Source organism: Hydra viridissima, unplaced genomic scaffold (genome assembly GCF_058129835.1).
Source record: "Hydra viridissima isolate aposymbiotic clone 2 unplaced genomic scaffold, HvirCarnegie_v1 scaffold_5, whole genome shotgun sequence".
In the NCBI taxonomy this organism is placed as follows: domain Eukaryota; kingdom Metazoa; phylum Cnidaria; class Hydrozoa; order Anthoathecata; family Hydridae; genus Hydra; species Hydra viridissima.
In genome coordinates, this window is record NW_028324304.1 from 9,179,390 (window position 1) to 9,195,614 (window position 16,225).

The 16,225-nt window shown below is 28.6% G+C and overlaps 3 protein-coding genes and 1 pseudogene across 5 annotated transcripts in view; 2 read left to right on the plus strand and 2 right to left on the minus strand.

Annotated features, from left to right (window-relative positions):
- LOC149888489 (uncharacterized) overlaps nt 1–16,225 on the plus strand; it is a 242,973-nt gene that overhangs the window by 75,727 nt on the left and 151,021 nt on the right. The gene's annotated exons all lie outside the window — the stretch shown is intronic.
- LOC149888495 (uncharacterized) lies at nt 318–1,453 on the plus strand (annotated as a pseudogene).
- Nucleotides 5,362–10,664, minus strand: LOC149888496 (uncharacterized). The gene is made up of 3 exons (XM_090088379.1): nt 10,493–10,664; nt 10,100–10,335; nt 5,362–5,737 (listed from the first exon to the last, which is right to left on the minus strand). Exons 1-3 carry the CDS (start codon nt 10,533–10,535, stop codon nt 5,621–5,623), a joined length of 396 nt encoding a protein of 131 aa, XP_089944505.1. The 5' UTR covers nt 10,536–10,664; the 3' UTR covers nt 5,362–5,620.
- Nucleotides 11,909–16,219, minus strand: LOC145189609 (dual specificity protein kinase CLK2-like). Its single transcript, XM_080066272.2, has 12 exons — nt 15,832–16,219; nt 15,097–15,262; nt 14,778–14,838; nt 14,522–14,641; nt 14,278–14,368; nt 14,096–14,171; nt 13,881–13,975; nt 13,405–13,534; nt 12,611–12,693; nt 12,429–12,508; nt 12,251–12,341; nt 11,909–12,176 (listed from the first exon to the last, which is right to left on the minus strand). Exons 1-12 carry the CDS (start codon nt 16,075–16,077, stop codon nt 12,012–12,014), a joined length of 1,404 nt encoding a protein of 467 aa, XP_079922398.2. The 5' UTR covers nt 16,078–16,219; the 3' UTR covers nt 11,909–12,011.

The window sequence follows — 16,225 nt, forward strand, 5'->3', positions numbered from 1 at the left end:
GCCCAATAGTGTCTAGAAAACGAGATGTCACTGGGTTAATGTGCTCTGAAAGAAATAGTTTACCTGATGAGTTCGAAAACTTTAAAAAAATGGAAGCTATTCAATTTAATTCAATTGTAAAAAATTTGAAGTCAATGATAAATAACTGTGAAGAAAAATTTTATTTTGTTGAAAAAGAAAAAAAAATATTTTTAATATCATATGAACATTGTGGACCAGTACCTAAGTTTTCAATATATATAACTTTAGAAAATTCTGGAGATATTTATTTTCTTTTTTAAACAAAGGAATTATTAATTATTATTCTCAACTGGAGAATGCTGTTAGTTATGTTATTAATAATGAAACAGATTCTAAGCGAGCAAGTTATATTAGGCATCAAGTCACTAAAACCAATTGAACGACAAAATTATGGATTAGTTCTCAAAGTTTTTTGTGATGAAACAGTTGCAGCATTACGTGTAAAAATTCCTGAAGCTAAAGATACTGCACTTTTTATTGAAACAATTGTCAAGTGATAGCTTACTGTCAACAGTAAAGCAAAAGGTCTATATATTAGATTAAATGATATTCAAAGAAAGCCTATTACTGCAGTCCATGATTAGCAAATAGATTTCTTAGAGAACTATATTTCTTATTTTGCTGAAAATTTGAAATGCGTAAATTCAAAATTAAGAGAGAAAAAGTTAACAATGGATACTGTGAGTGCTTTGCAAAAAGCTTCTAAAAGATTAGCAAGCTGTGCCAAGTATTTGTTGAATTGCGGTGTATCTTATGTATTGCTAGGACAAATACAATCAGATGCACTAGAAAAACAGTTTAGGAAATATCAGCAAGGGTCAGGTGGCACGTATCTGATAACTGTGCAAAATGTTATTCAAAAATTTAGAATCGACAAAACTTGTAATTTGATAGACGAGCAAGCAGATTTTACAATATTTCCTCCTGCTCACCACCATTGTGATAACTGTGAACTTGATGTGTAGTTTGATATGCCAATATGTGAAAATTGTGAGGTTCATTTGCCAAATGAGTGCAAACAAGGGCTTTTATATATTGCAGGTTTTATTGCTTACAAACTTCTGGAATTACATTCAATTTTAGAAGAAATAGACACCTTTGATATGTTTCAAGAATATGGAACTTTGATTAGTTCTTTGAACAAGAAAAGACTAAGAGAACCTTCTGACAATTTAGTCTACTTTGTTATTTATTGTTATTTTTTATATTTGAAGTGACACTTGTGAATAAAGTTTCACCATTGCTGTGCAAGAGAGGATTAATTGACATTTTTATTAACTGCAATAGTAAATTTCAATTGCTTGTTCGAAGTGTTAAAAAGGTTTGCTGCATTTTAGCAAACATTTCTTTAAACAATTATTGTAAAAAACACTCTGAAGATTTTGGGAAGGAATGTTTAATAAAACAAGCAAAACTTTCAACTTCAAAATAAAGTAATTTTAGTTAAAAAAAGTCAAAATAATTTAAATAAAATAAAGTTAACATATTTGTTTGTTTTTATCAAAAAATTTATTATTTGTATTACAAGTGTTAAACAGCTAAAATAAACATATAGTTATAAAAATAAGATTTAGTCATTTTTAGCTAAACTCTTTAAATTTTTATTGTAATTTACTTATTAATAAACTTAAAAAAAAATTTCTGCAACATTTGCTTCCGAAATTTAATCAAAATCTGAAGTTTGTTTACAAAAGCAAGGATTAAAAATAATTTTAACCGTAAAAAAGTCGGCCTTCGCTAATTTTACGGAAAATGAGCTGTTATGGCCTGTTTGAGATGGCCTTGAAAGTACGGAATGAACAGTGTATAAACAGTTTCGTGTATAAACAGTTTCGATTTCGAAATATTCGATTTTTTTTAAAAGGGCCAATTTTTCGAAATTTTATTAATTAATTATTAACAAACGAAATGTTATAACAATTATCAAAGTGTACTAAGATATTACTCTTGCATATATTTTTTAAAAATATATTACACAAATTCTGTATATTTAATATTAAGAGATGTAAAGAGTTTTTTTTAGTTTTCTCAAAAACGGATTTTGAGCAAATCAGCCCTTTTAAAAAACACTGATTCAATTATATTATCAAGAAAAGAAATTTAAAAAAATATCTTTCCTTTGGATTATCTTTATGTCTTGATTAGAATCTTTAAATGAGTTCTTCACATTTCATACTACTTAGAACTTAAAGTATGGTCGACAAGTGGAGATGTAAATAAAGAAAAGGTGGCACGAAAAAAAAAGAAGTTCTGGAAAAGTTAAGAGGTAAATTGGGCTTTCTAATTGATGTTCCCAAAGAACAAATTAGTAATACAAATTGTAGACGTAACTCTGCTCGTAACTTTGTCAGATATGCTGCAAATTCGTATGAGTTAACAGCAGTGTGCTTAGAATTAACAAAGCGCTTGAGAATTATTCATTATTCGATATATTGTATAAATTCGGATCGTAAAATTTACTTGGATAAGTTCGAAATCTACGCAAAAAAGACCCGTGACCTATAAATTGAACAACATGAATGGTACTCTATGCCTGTTTCCCTACATAAAGTTTTATTTCATGGCAAAGTCATTTCGGAAAAGTGCATTTTTCTAGTAGGAAAATATTCTGAAGAAGTCCTAGAGGTTAGAAACAAACACAACAGACCTTTTAGGGGAAATTTACGAGGAAAACATCACGAGAGGACACAAAAACGGATTTATTAAGCAGGCTGTTGGCAGATCGGGTTATTGCAAGTTTGAGAGCATGTCCGAAAGCTAAGCATATTAAAATGAATCCTGAACCTTTAGCTTTTTAAAAAAGAGAGAAAAGTGAGAGAGTTTTAGAAACTTTCTCACTTTTCTTGATTCACTTGATGAACATGTTATTTTGCTTCTTTTAAAAAATGTTTTCTTATTTAATTGTAAAATGTAAGCTTTAAATAATTTTCCAAAAATTATTTAATATTGAAAGTAAAATCTAAAATTCTTAAATTCTTTAAATTTTCTCTTTTTCATAAAAATCAAAAAACTCAATACTTGTTAACTCATTTCATTTTTATTATTTTGCATTTTTACGAATAAGAAACTTTTTTACTACGCCTATAGTTGTACTTTAAGTAAGCAAAGTTACAGCCAATGACATACTATGCGACGTAAGTAGTGTAAAGATAGATTGAGCTAGTCTGTAAAAGACTGGTCAAGAGTTATTTTCAGTGATGAGTCGAGTTTCGATGGCTTTTCAAACGGCTAAAAATGAGATGTGTCTTAAAAAACATTGTGTACCAAGTATACAGAAAGGTGGTGCAAATATATGGTACCGCGGTGTATTCTTAACACGGTACCCAATGTTGCAACATTTGCACCAACTAGTTCATTTACAAAGTGACACTGTAAAAGGCACTTTTTATAAATATTATTATTACAATATGAAAATTATTATTACAACATGAAAATTTTATCGATTATCAGCTTTTTTTCTTGTTTTTTGGTTTGTTTTTCTTTTTTTATGAAATAAAAAAATCAATTCGTGTTTTTATTTTTTGAAATAATAATAATTTATTTGTATTTTTCTTCTGAATGTATTTATAGTTAAAAGTAAAAAGGAAAGAAAATTTTTTTGTGTGAAATGCAACTTTTTTAGGCTCCTTTTTACAATTTACGTTTTAATTTAAAAAATCAAGTGAAGCTAATAACGATAAGTGTTTTACGCCATTAACTTTCTTTATAATTACTTTTGATAACTATGAAGCAAGTTTTTGATACTTATGAAAGAAATTTTACATATTTATGAAGGAATTTTTTGATATTTTTATATAGAAGTTTTGATTGCACACATGTTTCTGCGCCGAATAAATTTGAATTGAACAGTTGCACTGCCACAAGTTTGATAGCCCTCTCATACTCAGCTGTGAATGGGTGATACTAGAACAGGAAACGGATTCTCAATGTACTCAGTGAGAACATCTTTAGGAATGTGGTAGGTAAACACGAGTTCATTAACATTTTTGTCTCGAGAAATTAGGTCGATTAAAGTTGTGGCATTGAGGAGCAAATATTTTCAAGCTTTTATGTTTCTAAATTTAAAGTCTACTGTACGTTTCAAAACTTGCTTAGCGGTTTTTTAATTTATTCACGAGCTAATTACCAAGTACTACGTAAGAAAATTGTTCACTGCAGTTTGATAGGTTGAAAGAGAACAAAATATGAAAAACAGAAACACAATATTTAGGGCTAATACGAAAAACAAGAAAACAATAAAAGAATAACAATCAGTTGGAATCTAAAGCCAATCCGAGGAAAATTACTTATGATAGGTTATGATAATTTATGAAAAGTTATTTAACTGAACAATATATCAACAAATTACTGCCTTTCATGATGTGATACTTAAGAATAACTTTTCAAAGTCTTTGATGTTTATTTTAAAGTTTCCATACTTTGCCATACTTTATTGTAAAGCTCAGTAAGTTACATCACAGTATTTAAAGAAAGTGATAAAATGTTGCATATACTCTTTTCGCCTCTTTTTTCATCCGACAACTATTTTAGTTTTTTTTCTTTGTTCAGTTTTGCAACATCGTTATTAGTAACCTTCTGCAGTACCTCAAAGTTTCAAAATCTGTTTTCTTGACTTCGATGTAGTTTTAAAATTGAACAATTGAATTTGAAAAAGCTTTAGAAGTAGAATTCATGTTGGCAAGGAGATTTGAACAAAAGAATTTAGATGAAGTGTTACATGCTTGCCAGTTACAAAAAGAAAAGTTTTCTAAAAGAATGCAAGAGATTCAATGATAGAGATTCAGCCCCTCTTCCTAAAAGACTTCAAACAGTTAAATATTACTTCCGTCTTCAAACAGCTAAATATTAATCTTCTAGGATATCGCGCACTTACACTCCGAAAAAAACAGCGTGTTGAAATCCTCTGGCTCTATGTGTATTCGAATGTTGATTTATCAAAGGACAACAAGTGAATGTTGAAGGTATCAAGCGAATGTTAAAAACTAGTGTGTGGAAGTCTTACACCAGCCTAAAGAAGTTCTACACCAGCTTGAGGAAGAAACCCGCAAAATATTTTGTTATTTCGAGCATATGCAATATTTTTTTGAAAAATAACAAACACATATTTTCGGTGTTGAAACACTTTTCAGGAAACAATATAAACATTTCTTTCAAAGAGAAACAAATAAATCTTTAGAGTTTACAACTAAAAATCTTGATATATAAGAATTTTTGTGAACTTTTATAATTAAGAACTTTTATCTCAAACACAGAAAATTTAAAAAGAAAAAAAATCAAAAATAAAGTTTCAATAACGTAGTATTTCCCACTTGCAAGACATTTGTCACGTTCTAAACATTTACTTTCTTCCGATTGACTCCGTAAATTAAAAGAAAATTAAATAACTTGAAAAAAGACTACGGTTCATTTAAAAACAAAAATTGGGAACCAAATCCTCGTGCTTCTCCTTTGAATCTTAGTAATATTGGAATATCCGTGTTGTTTTTTTTGTTAATTTTGTTGTTATTGTTTGTTATTTGGATGGATGTTATTATTAGAGTTATTTAAAAATATAGCAAAAAAAAAGACACGGAAAAAAAAGAAGAGTTTAAAAACTGATTCATAATGTAATCGTTTTAAGAATCGATGAAGAGAGAAATAGGAAAAGTGCCATTACAAGCCAACTTCCCTTGGTTGACAACGCGTTGTTGCTGAGGTCTCCGTAAAAACACTGCGCCTGAAAATCGATGGTAAAATGTTAAAAAAATGGTAATCACTTTTTATCGAATAAAGAAAATATACAGTGTAAATGAATATACAGTGGAGTACAAAAGTTTTTCATTTCGTACTTTAATTTATTTTAAAAAAAGAATAATGGTTTAAAATCATTGTGAAATTTTAGTATGAGATATAAGAAATAACGTAGCAAAAGAATATTATTATGTATTATTTACACGTACAAACGTTTTCGGCCACACGGCTACATTCCAGCTACAATGACATGACAGGACGTTCAAAGTCGCATTTACAAACAATCGTGCGTTGAATGTTTACATTTTGTTCATAGGTTGAGAGAACATAATTATCCTTTGACATACACAAATCAAAATTCGTGAGAAAGTAATAACATTTTTAAAGGAAAGTAAATCTTCTTGTGAAAATACTTCATTATCATTGATAGGTAAATCAATGATAATGAAGTATTTTCGATATTATTGTAAAATACCGTTATTATTATCGATATTATTGTAAAATACCGTTGTGGATATGATTTGAAAGATCGTCCATGTAGTTGAAAACTATGAAAATTGTCTAAAAAAGTATATTGTATCATAAGGCGCAAATCAACTGCGAGTTTTGCCAAAATTGTTGCCAAATTAGCACTGAAGCTATAGGATGAATACCTAACTTTAGTCGCAGTATAGTGACACGAAGACAACATGTAAGACATTTGGTCGTAAAGGTATAAAAAAAACATTAATCCGTAAAAAGAATAAGAAGACCAGATTACCATATGCTAAAAATCACCTAAATCGGACAAATCTAAGATCAAAAAAAGGTCACTTTCTCAGGCGAATTTAAATATAATCTTTTTGGAAATGATGTCAAAAAATGGAATGATGTCAAACAATTTGTACGATGCCATATTGTTACGAGAAACGACATTCAATATCAAATAAAGGAAATGCAGGCAAAAAGCTGTGATGTTGGGGGGAATTTTTCTGTACAAGGATTAGGTCCATAGATAGAGATCAAAGGAAATATGAACTCTTCAATTCACAAGGATATTTCAGAAAACAATTTATCTTATGCTGAAGAAACAATGCTAAAGAATGGGGATTTCAACAGAATAATGATACCTAAACACACATTCAAGTTGCTAAAACAATGGTTTTCGACTTCAAATGTATAAGAGTATTCAGCAGGCCATCTTAATCACTGTGCTTGAACCAAATAACTTTAGGGAAATTCTTAATCGTTAAGTTTGAAAGCATAGATATATGAAAAAAGCAAATATGAACAAATATTTAAGTCAATAAAGGAAGATCGAGATAAAATTTCACCCGCTTGTATTTTCCGATTACGTAATGCGACATCTTTGTGTGTCTGTTATCGCTGCAAAAGATGTGGCTACAAAGTATTAACATTAAAATTTATTTTAAGTGAATTATAGAACACGTGGACAGTGATTTTTTTTTCAAGTAAAAAGTGGCCGGAATTTTTTTCACATGTAACAATTACAATAATAAATGCATTAACAAGCAAAAATAATATTCTTTTGCTACATTATTTAGTTTCCTACATCTCATATATCTCATGTATCTCATGTATCTCATGTATCTTATACTAATATCTCATAATGATTATAAATCATCAGCCTTTTTTTATAAATAAGTTAGAATACGAGTTGACATTGGCCGGAAACTTTTGCACGCCAATGTGTTTGTGTGTTTGTGTGTGTAGTTTTAAAAAATATTTAATTTTTTAAAACTACACACACAAACACACAAACATAGATATCATTTATAAAGCATGTTATCACAAGTTACTTTTGAAGAACTGAGCTACTTGAAAAGCTTGAATTTGAAAACTCGTTTTGAAAGAGCAGATATACGTAAAGTTTTTAAAAACATCGATAGTGTTCATCTTTAGTATATATATACATATATAAATATATATAAATATAAATATATATAAATATATATAAATATATATAAATATATATAAATATATATATATATATATATTATATATATATAAATATAAATATATATATATATATAAATATACATAAATATATAAATATATATATATACATAAATATATATATATATATATATATATATATAAATATATATATATATATATATATATATATACATAAATATATATATATATAAATATATATAAATATATATATATATATATATATATATATATATATGTATAAATATATATAAATATATATATATATATATATGTATAAATATATATATATATATAAATATATATATATATATATATATATATATATAAATATATATATATATATATTTACATATATACATATATATATACATATATACAAAATATATAATGTATTATTATAGCATAATAATACAAATACTCTTGTGCGTTTGTGAGTGCTCGATACTATTGAATAATTTCATGCCATGTAAGTCAGGCATGAAACTCAGAGTTCCATAAAAAGGTGTTTTTATTCATTTTATATAAATGAATAAATATATATATATAAATAAATAAAAGTTGCTCTATTATTCAATAGTATCGAGCACTCTCAAACGCACAAGAGTATTTGCATTATTATACTATAATAATACATTATATATTTTGTATATATATATGTGTATATGTAAATATATATGTATATATATATATATAACTCAAGATGAACACTATCGATGTTTTTAAAAACTTTACGTATATCTGCTCTTTCAAAACGAGTTTTCAAATTCAAGCTTCTCAAGTAGCACAGTTCTTCAAAAGTAACTTGTGATAACATGCTTTAAAAAATGTGTATATATATGTATATATATATATATATATATATATATATATATATATATATATATATATATATATATATAATTTGTCTAAGCAATTGAGGTATAAAATCACTGGCATTACAAATAAAATTACATTAGTGAGGTGAAAAATTACTAGACAAAAAATAACACACGTAGGACCAATAATTTTGGTTTCAAATATCTTGTAAAAGTCTTCAGATAAGGTTTAAAAAGCGTAAAAAGTTAAGAGTTCATATTCTTACGAAGATTTAAAGTAAAATTCGATTAGCTTGTATTCAATTTTTTAAGAGAAACATTTCGTGCAATAATAAACATTTAATGTAATAATGAAGCGTAAATAAAGCAGTCTAAGAATATTACTCCAAAAAACGCTATAATATAATATTCATTCGATTTTATTTCTTTTTGGTGTCTTAGGGCCTGTTTATATGGAAAGCGGGCTGGCTCGGCAAACGAGCCAGCCCGTTTGCCGAGATCTCGACGTCGTCCTTATTGCAACTTAATTTTATTATGCGTTTATATGAATAAACGAACTAGCCCAGATCGCTATCCGGGCCAGCTCGTTTATTCATATAAACGCAAAATAAAATGAAGTTAAAATATTGATGACGTTGAGATCTCGGCAAACGGGCTGGCTCGTTTGCCGAGCCAGCCCGCTTTCCATATAAGCAGGCCCTTAAATGTAAAAATCTGTTTTATAAAACTAAAATATGGTTGTTAAGTTGGAATGGTTTTCGAAATCATATATACGATTATTTGCAGAGAACTTGCAAAATAAAGTTGTATAACGTAAAGGTTGTTTTGAAGAAATTTTGAAGAGAGAAACTTTAGAATTTTACGACTTTTGAATACATCATGCAGCTTTACATTCGTGTAGAGAATATTCCTATTTTGTTTTTGTAGATTCATTAATAATTGAACAACTTTTGGAAAGTTGTCGGTGCGTATTCACCAAATTTTTGTAAGTCAAAATTGTGCATAAATTAGGATTACGTTAATTTGGAGAATGCGGAGTTATGAAGTTTAAAACGTTTTTTCATAAGTTTTCTTTTTTCTTTCAGTGCTGCTCATGCGCTAACTGTTGGTAAATATGAAAAATATTGGTGAAAACAAAAAAAAAAAAAAAAAAGAACTTACTGTTTTCGTAACCTTAGGTGAGCCATGTAAGAGTTACGAAAGTTAGGTGAATACGCACCTTGGTCAGTCTTTTTCGTTGGTTTCGTTGAAGAAATATATCATTTTAAAACAGAGAATCAACCATAAAATTATTTTTAATAAAATCACTTGATTCGATTCAATATTAATTTTCCAACTGATATCATTTTAGATAATCGAATTTGAAAGTCGAAGTCCAACACTTTAACTATTCCAAGTTGACTTTTAAATTAAACTAGCCTTGATTACTCCAAACTTGGAATAAGAGATTTTTATGAGTACTGAAAATACCTACTACTAAAAAAATATTTTTATTATCATCTCTTTTGAAATCTTGAGCCCAGACACCTAATTACTCCAATAATTTACGTACAATATACATTAGTAGCTCTTACATTGCACGAGGTGACATTAGTAGAAGGATCGAGCCGTTGAACTTGTTTGATAGTTTCTTTACACAATGAGCTGCAACCCAGAAGATCATTCGAACACGCTTTTGAAATCGATGTAGAAGTTTTGCCATCCTTGATTGTGACTGTAGTGATTGTTGCGCATGTATTATGCACGATTGGAATGCAATCTTGTTTTGTCAACACTCCTGGACTTTGAAACCAGCATGTTAAACTGAAAACTGGAAAGAAAAAATAATCGACTTTTTTTAGAGGCCTTAAGTTTAGAACAATCCGTTGATAAATATTCTTTGTAAAACTGTAATACACATAAAGAAATACTATTTTGTAACCTACTCAATTTTTTACATATTCACTGTTATCGACTGAATCACTCACCGCACGGAAGCAAAATACAAAGAACTAGCAGAATATTTCTCATTATTGAACCTGTTAATTACTACGATTCCAGACAACAGAAAAATGTCATTTTTGCAATCTTTAAATACATTTTGAGCAGTGGTAAGTGGTTTTCTAAGTAAAACACATAGCTTCGTCAATAACTAAATTTAAAAGAAAACTTGTCGGTTTGCGTTCGAAATAAATTATATACATAAGGAACATCAATAAAGTTGACGTCACGTATGACGAACAAAGAATCTTCTAATTATTAAGGTTTTTTTTTTACTATTAAAATAATATTAGGTTACCGCTACAAAATTATATACGCAGCAGCTAATATTTTCATTTGGTTAAATTGTCGAGGTAAATTTATGAACTTAAGTGCTGACCCAATTTTCAAACGTTGCTACTAATAAAGTTCATAAAATTTTAGTTTTCACAAAATGCGCTACGTACATTTTCTTCAAAATTATGGCTCGGCTAGAATGTTTATCATACACCCATCCGTTTTAGCTACGGGATTGAAAAAGGGATGGGAAAATTTATAACGTGAGCTTGCGCAGTTTATAATTTAATTTTGAAAAATAATCACTGCACATGCTCACGTGATTAACTTTCACATCCTTTTCCCTTTTCCGTAGCTAAAACGGATGAGTGGAAACTCACCTTTACACTAGAGGTTTATTCGTCCATTTCGGTAAAAACTTTGTAAACCAATTAACCTAATCTTATGTAAATTTTTGTGCTAAAACCGTATTTGATGTCAGTTTTTAATTACCCACAATTATCTAACATCGATATCGTTTATGCTTTAAAATGAGGAAGATTTGGAACCAAATAAAAAATTGTAGTATTTATTAGGTTGCAATTTTTACTTACAATAATATCGAGCTGCTACAATAAGACTATTTTAGATGCTAGTTTTAAATTATTTCCTATCAATTTTCTTTGTAAAGTTTACTTAAATGTAACGCATGTTGTTCTTTGTGAAATAATCAGTAGTTATTACCTATCATGTTTTCACAAATATTTAAAACAATCCCATCTCTAGGCAAAGCTCTTACAAATTTTTTCAATAAACCCAACTTTATGTAGTGGCGATAGAATTATCTTTTTTGAGTTTACCAAAGTACTATAGAAAATGTTCTCGCCAGGAGTCAACAATTTTCTTAAGGGCCATTATTTATTGCATCAATATTGAAAAGCGTCTTAAGATTTTCGTTAGTTTTTTTCATTTTGACTGAATGAACAATTGGCAATTCTTCTATTTGTACAAATAGTACAGTTACGCATATTATTTCCTCGAAAATATTGGATAGAATTGTGCCTCTAAAAAAAAAAAAACGATTTTATTTCCTTCTACTCTTAATATCAAAAACGGAGGGGAGAAAAACAAAACAAAACAAAAAAAAATAAAAACTACTAGTGTGAATATATCTATACGATTAAAATAATATTTACAAAGAAAACTTCAAAAATAATATTGACGTAAATAAAAATATAATATACAAAATATTTATGAACAACTGGAATCAGTTCGACCACGAGATACAAGACAGGTAAAGTAAGGATGCATAAGAGCTTCATGAGCAGCGATTCGTTTTTCTGGATCATACTCCAACATTTTACCAAGTAAATCAAATAACTCAATATGAGCAGATCGATTAGATGTCATGTAATCCTATTTAAAAGAAAATAAAAAATTAATAAAAGTAAAGTATGAAAATCAAAAAAGGCACTAATTGCAAGACTTACATTTAATGGTCTACAATTATCCTTGACATATTTTCCTTCAGAACTATATTCATCCCAGTCTAACATTCCTTTATGGAAATATTTAACTTTCCTAAAAAACAACCACCAAAACAAACATTAGACACAGTAAAGCACAAATTGGTTTAGATACAAATAGCAAAAAAACAAAGATGGTTACTTAGACTTTTTTATCATATGGTTGGGTATCTTTCCTAAGGTTCTCTCCATCATTGCTAAATGTTCTCGATTATCATGAGTCTACAAAGTAAATCATTTTAATATTTTTACAACTTTTTTACTTAAAACAATATAATTTCTAGATTGAATTACTACAAAATTAAATGCCTAAAATAAATTTACCTGAAATAGTGTATTACCAGTATATACTTCATAGATAATACAACCACAACTCCAGATGTCACATGGTTGAGACCAACCTAACTCTAATGATAACAAGAATGCATACTTATCAATATAACTTTTCAACTTAACAAAAGTTAATATTTGAATTAAAGATTCTAAAGGTATTTTAGGGAACGCAGTGAAATATGAAATTAAATTAACATTCTATTGGTGAAACATTTTCTAGAGTTTTTCTATCAGTCATGTATCAAAAAGAAAAGAAATTTACATATAAAAAACTGAATAAATTAATCATTAAGAAATTCAGCTGTTTTTCAGGACTTCCCCTATATAAAAAAGACAGTTGCAAGTTTCTGAATAGGTTGTAAAGCTGAATTATTTGAATTTATCTCAAAAAGAGTAATTTTTTTTATTTTATTAAAACTCCAGGTACTTAGAACAATTTAACTAAATTTGTCCAGTTTGATTAACAAAATGTAGCCAGTGGGTCTGGTGTATAAATCACAATTGGAATATTATATGAGTGTCAATTAAATGACAGTTTTAAATTGAGCCTAAACCAAACAAGCTTCATATTGAACAGTGTTAGGCACTCAGAACAAACCCACTAGAAATTAGCTTTAATATAATCATTTTATATTAAGTAAACTTGTTGAAACACTTGGAACATACCCTTTAAAAATCTATTATGAATCAGATAACAAAAACATTTATTTAAGAAAGATATGAAGAAGATTTATGAAATAGGTTGTTAAATACAACAATCTAATAAAATCAAAACAAAATATTACCTAATACAACTTCTGGTGCACGATAGTGTCTTGTTGACACAACTGTGCTATGATGTTCATGGTCAAAAGTGGCTGAACCAAAATCTATAAGACGCATTTCTGAGCTACGCAAGATGCGAACCTCTTGTCTCTAAGTAAGTCAAACCAATAAAATAAAACTTGGTTTAAGATGAAGCTGCATAAATATACATATACACCTAAAGTATAAATACTAATTTACTAAGAGCTTGCATTACAAAACTATGAAGTTTTAATGAAACCTAATGAGACTTAGTCTGTGTCAGCCTAATAGTCCACACTTAGGTCTGAATTTTAAGCTAAATACCTTTTTTTGAAAGAGCATAGCAAATCAAGCACTAAGTTTATTTATACTTTGGTTAAAAAAAAAAAGTCATTTCATAACTCATATTGAATATCAATTAAAAACCTGGCAAATATACCAAATTATTTAACTAAATAAAAAACACGAGTCTTACAGCTTTCTCATTCCAGTGTGTGTCATATGATGAATCAACAAACAGCATATTTTCAGGTTTCAAATCTGTATGTGTAAGCTTGATACTGTGCAAAACTGTTTAACACAACAAAGAATCAATTAAAAAAACAATACCCAGAACAAGAGACTACATATATTTAATGTTTATGACAGCAATCAATCTAAAATCATTTAAGGAATAAAAAAAATCCTCACATTTAACAGATGTTAACAACTGATAAGCAATATGTTGAGTATGAAGCATTGGATAAGGCTGATACAAATTTTCCTTCTAATGAAAGGAACAAGTAAAATTAATTTGCGAAAAACTTAAAGCTTCTACATCCCAAAAATATAAAAGCAAGAGACAGTAGTAGGTTTTAAAACAATTGACATACCAAAAAATCAAAAACACTTTTTCCAAGCTTTGGAAATGCAAGACATACATGACCATGATAATCAAATGCACCAAGTAACTTAATGCACAAACTAAAAACAGAAAAGCTACTGCACTGAAAATTATTCCAAGGTTGTCAATAGATATAGACATAAAAAGTCTACATTAGGGAACTTTAGGCGAATTCAATTGTAAAACAAACAAAAAAGAATAAATAAAACAAAAAAACAATCAGTATAATTTACTTTTTCCCTTCAGGATCTTTTTTGGATAACTTTTCTAAAACTTTCAATTCTAATTTAGCAGCTTCCCTGTATTTTTCAATGTTCTTAATTATTTTCAAAGCAATGACCTTGTCATATTTCCTAAAAAAAACAATACTATATAAATAATTACTATTAAACGTTAAACTAAATAAAAGATCATGCATTTAATTGCATTGGACAGTGTTTTGAGTTTTTGTTTAAATACCTCAATTCCATAAAAAAAAAAATCTCTAACCTATCATAGCACTCAAGACATTTACCAAATGTCCCTTCACCAAGTAGTGTCCAAATTTCATCTAAATGTACAAGATAAAAATCAATATACAAACAGTTATTTGATAATTGTACTTGCTTTGATGCCTACCAACACACTAAGAAAAGTATGTCTGAGTGTAGCAAACTTCTAATATTGATCTAAACTTTAAAAATTTAGTTTTTTTTTTCTTTGAACATGCTTTTATAAACTGTAATTTAATTTAGGCACTTAATTATAGATTTTTCAAACAAGACGACTTATCGATACCGCATGTCTTGAATAATTAAAATCTTAGTACATCTATTTTGCAGCCAGTCTCCTGATCTGTATATAAGATGCCCATCTTTATCATCTTTCACTTGATTAGTACAAACAGTAGACTCGCTTGATGAACGACTGGAGTTTCCATTGTCAAGATTTTTCCGTCTTCCTCTATTCTCATTTTCGTACAAATCTTTGTGCTTCTGTTGGAATACAATTGCAACAAGCAACACGGATGACAAATAATGTAGATGCAGGCACATGCAGGTGTGAATTATGTTTGAAGTATAGATCAATTTCAGATCAGAAGGATATCAAGCATTGATGTTCATTGAGCAGCATCAAAACATACATAGTGAGAAAAAAGGGACGAACGAAAAATAAGTGATGAACATTTCAAAAACTACCGTAAATTGTTAAACAAATATGCCAGAGAAATTAAATACTATAATACTGAAGTTAAGTTTGAAAACATAACAAAATCTTTTGGTCCACTTGATACAAAAAGAAAAAATCAAATAATTACTATATAATGCTTGGAACAAAGAAATTTTTTGGCAAGACTTTAACTTTTACCAATATCAAACAATAAATTGGTATGCAACTTTTAGAGTGGACTGGCATATTTATTTATGATGAAAAAATACCCTTTATATCTCACTTGCTGTTTAAACAGTGACTAATAAATATAAGTAATATGACCAAGTTTCTTTACCTACCTGTTTTATTGGAAACGTAGGTCAAATTGAAAATTAAATTCAGTGTCACTGACCTTATTATAATACTGCTTAAGTCTTATTTCTCTATCATAAGAGCGTTTCAAAGCCCTTGTTCCAGAAGAGCCTCGATAGCGTCTGTGTCTTCTTTGACTTCTGGAGGAAGAGTGACGACGACTGCTGCTACGTGATCTACTCCTACTTCGTTTTCTATCATCAGAATTTCTTCGGTGTTTCTTCTTACTACTTGCATATTCGTCATCACCATTACGTAAAATGTCTATTCGATTGGACATCCTCATATTACCTAAATGAAATATGAAAAATCCCTTACGGTAGCTTCTGGAAAACTTCGACAGTATATATTTTGTAATCAGCGTCAAGCGGGAAGTTAACCGTAAGCAATAACAAGGAGTCAAACTAATGCCACGCGCATAGCTCTACATTCTG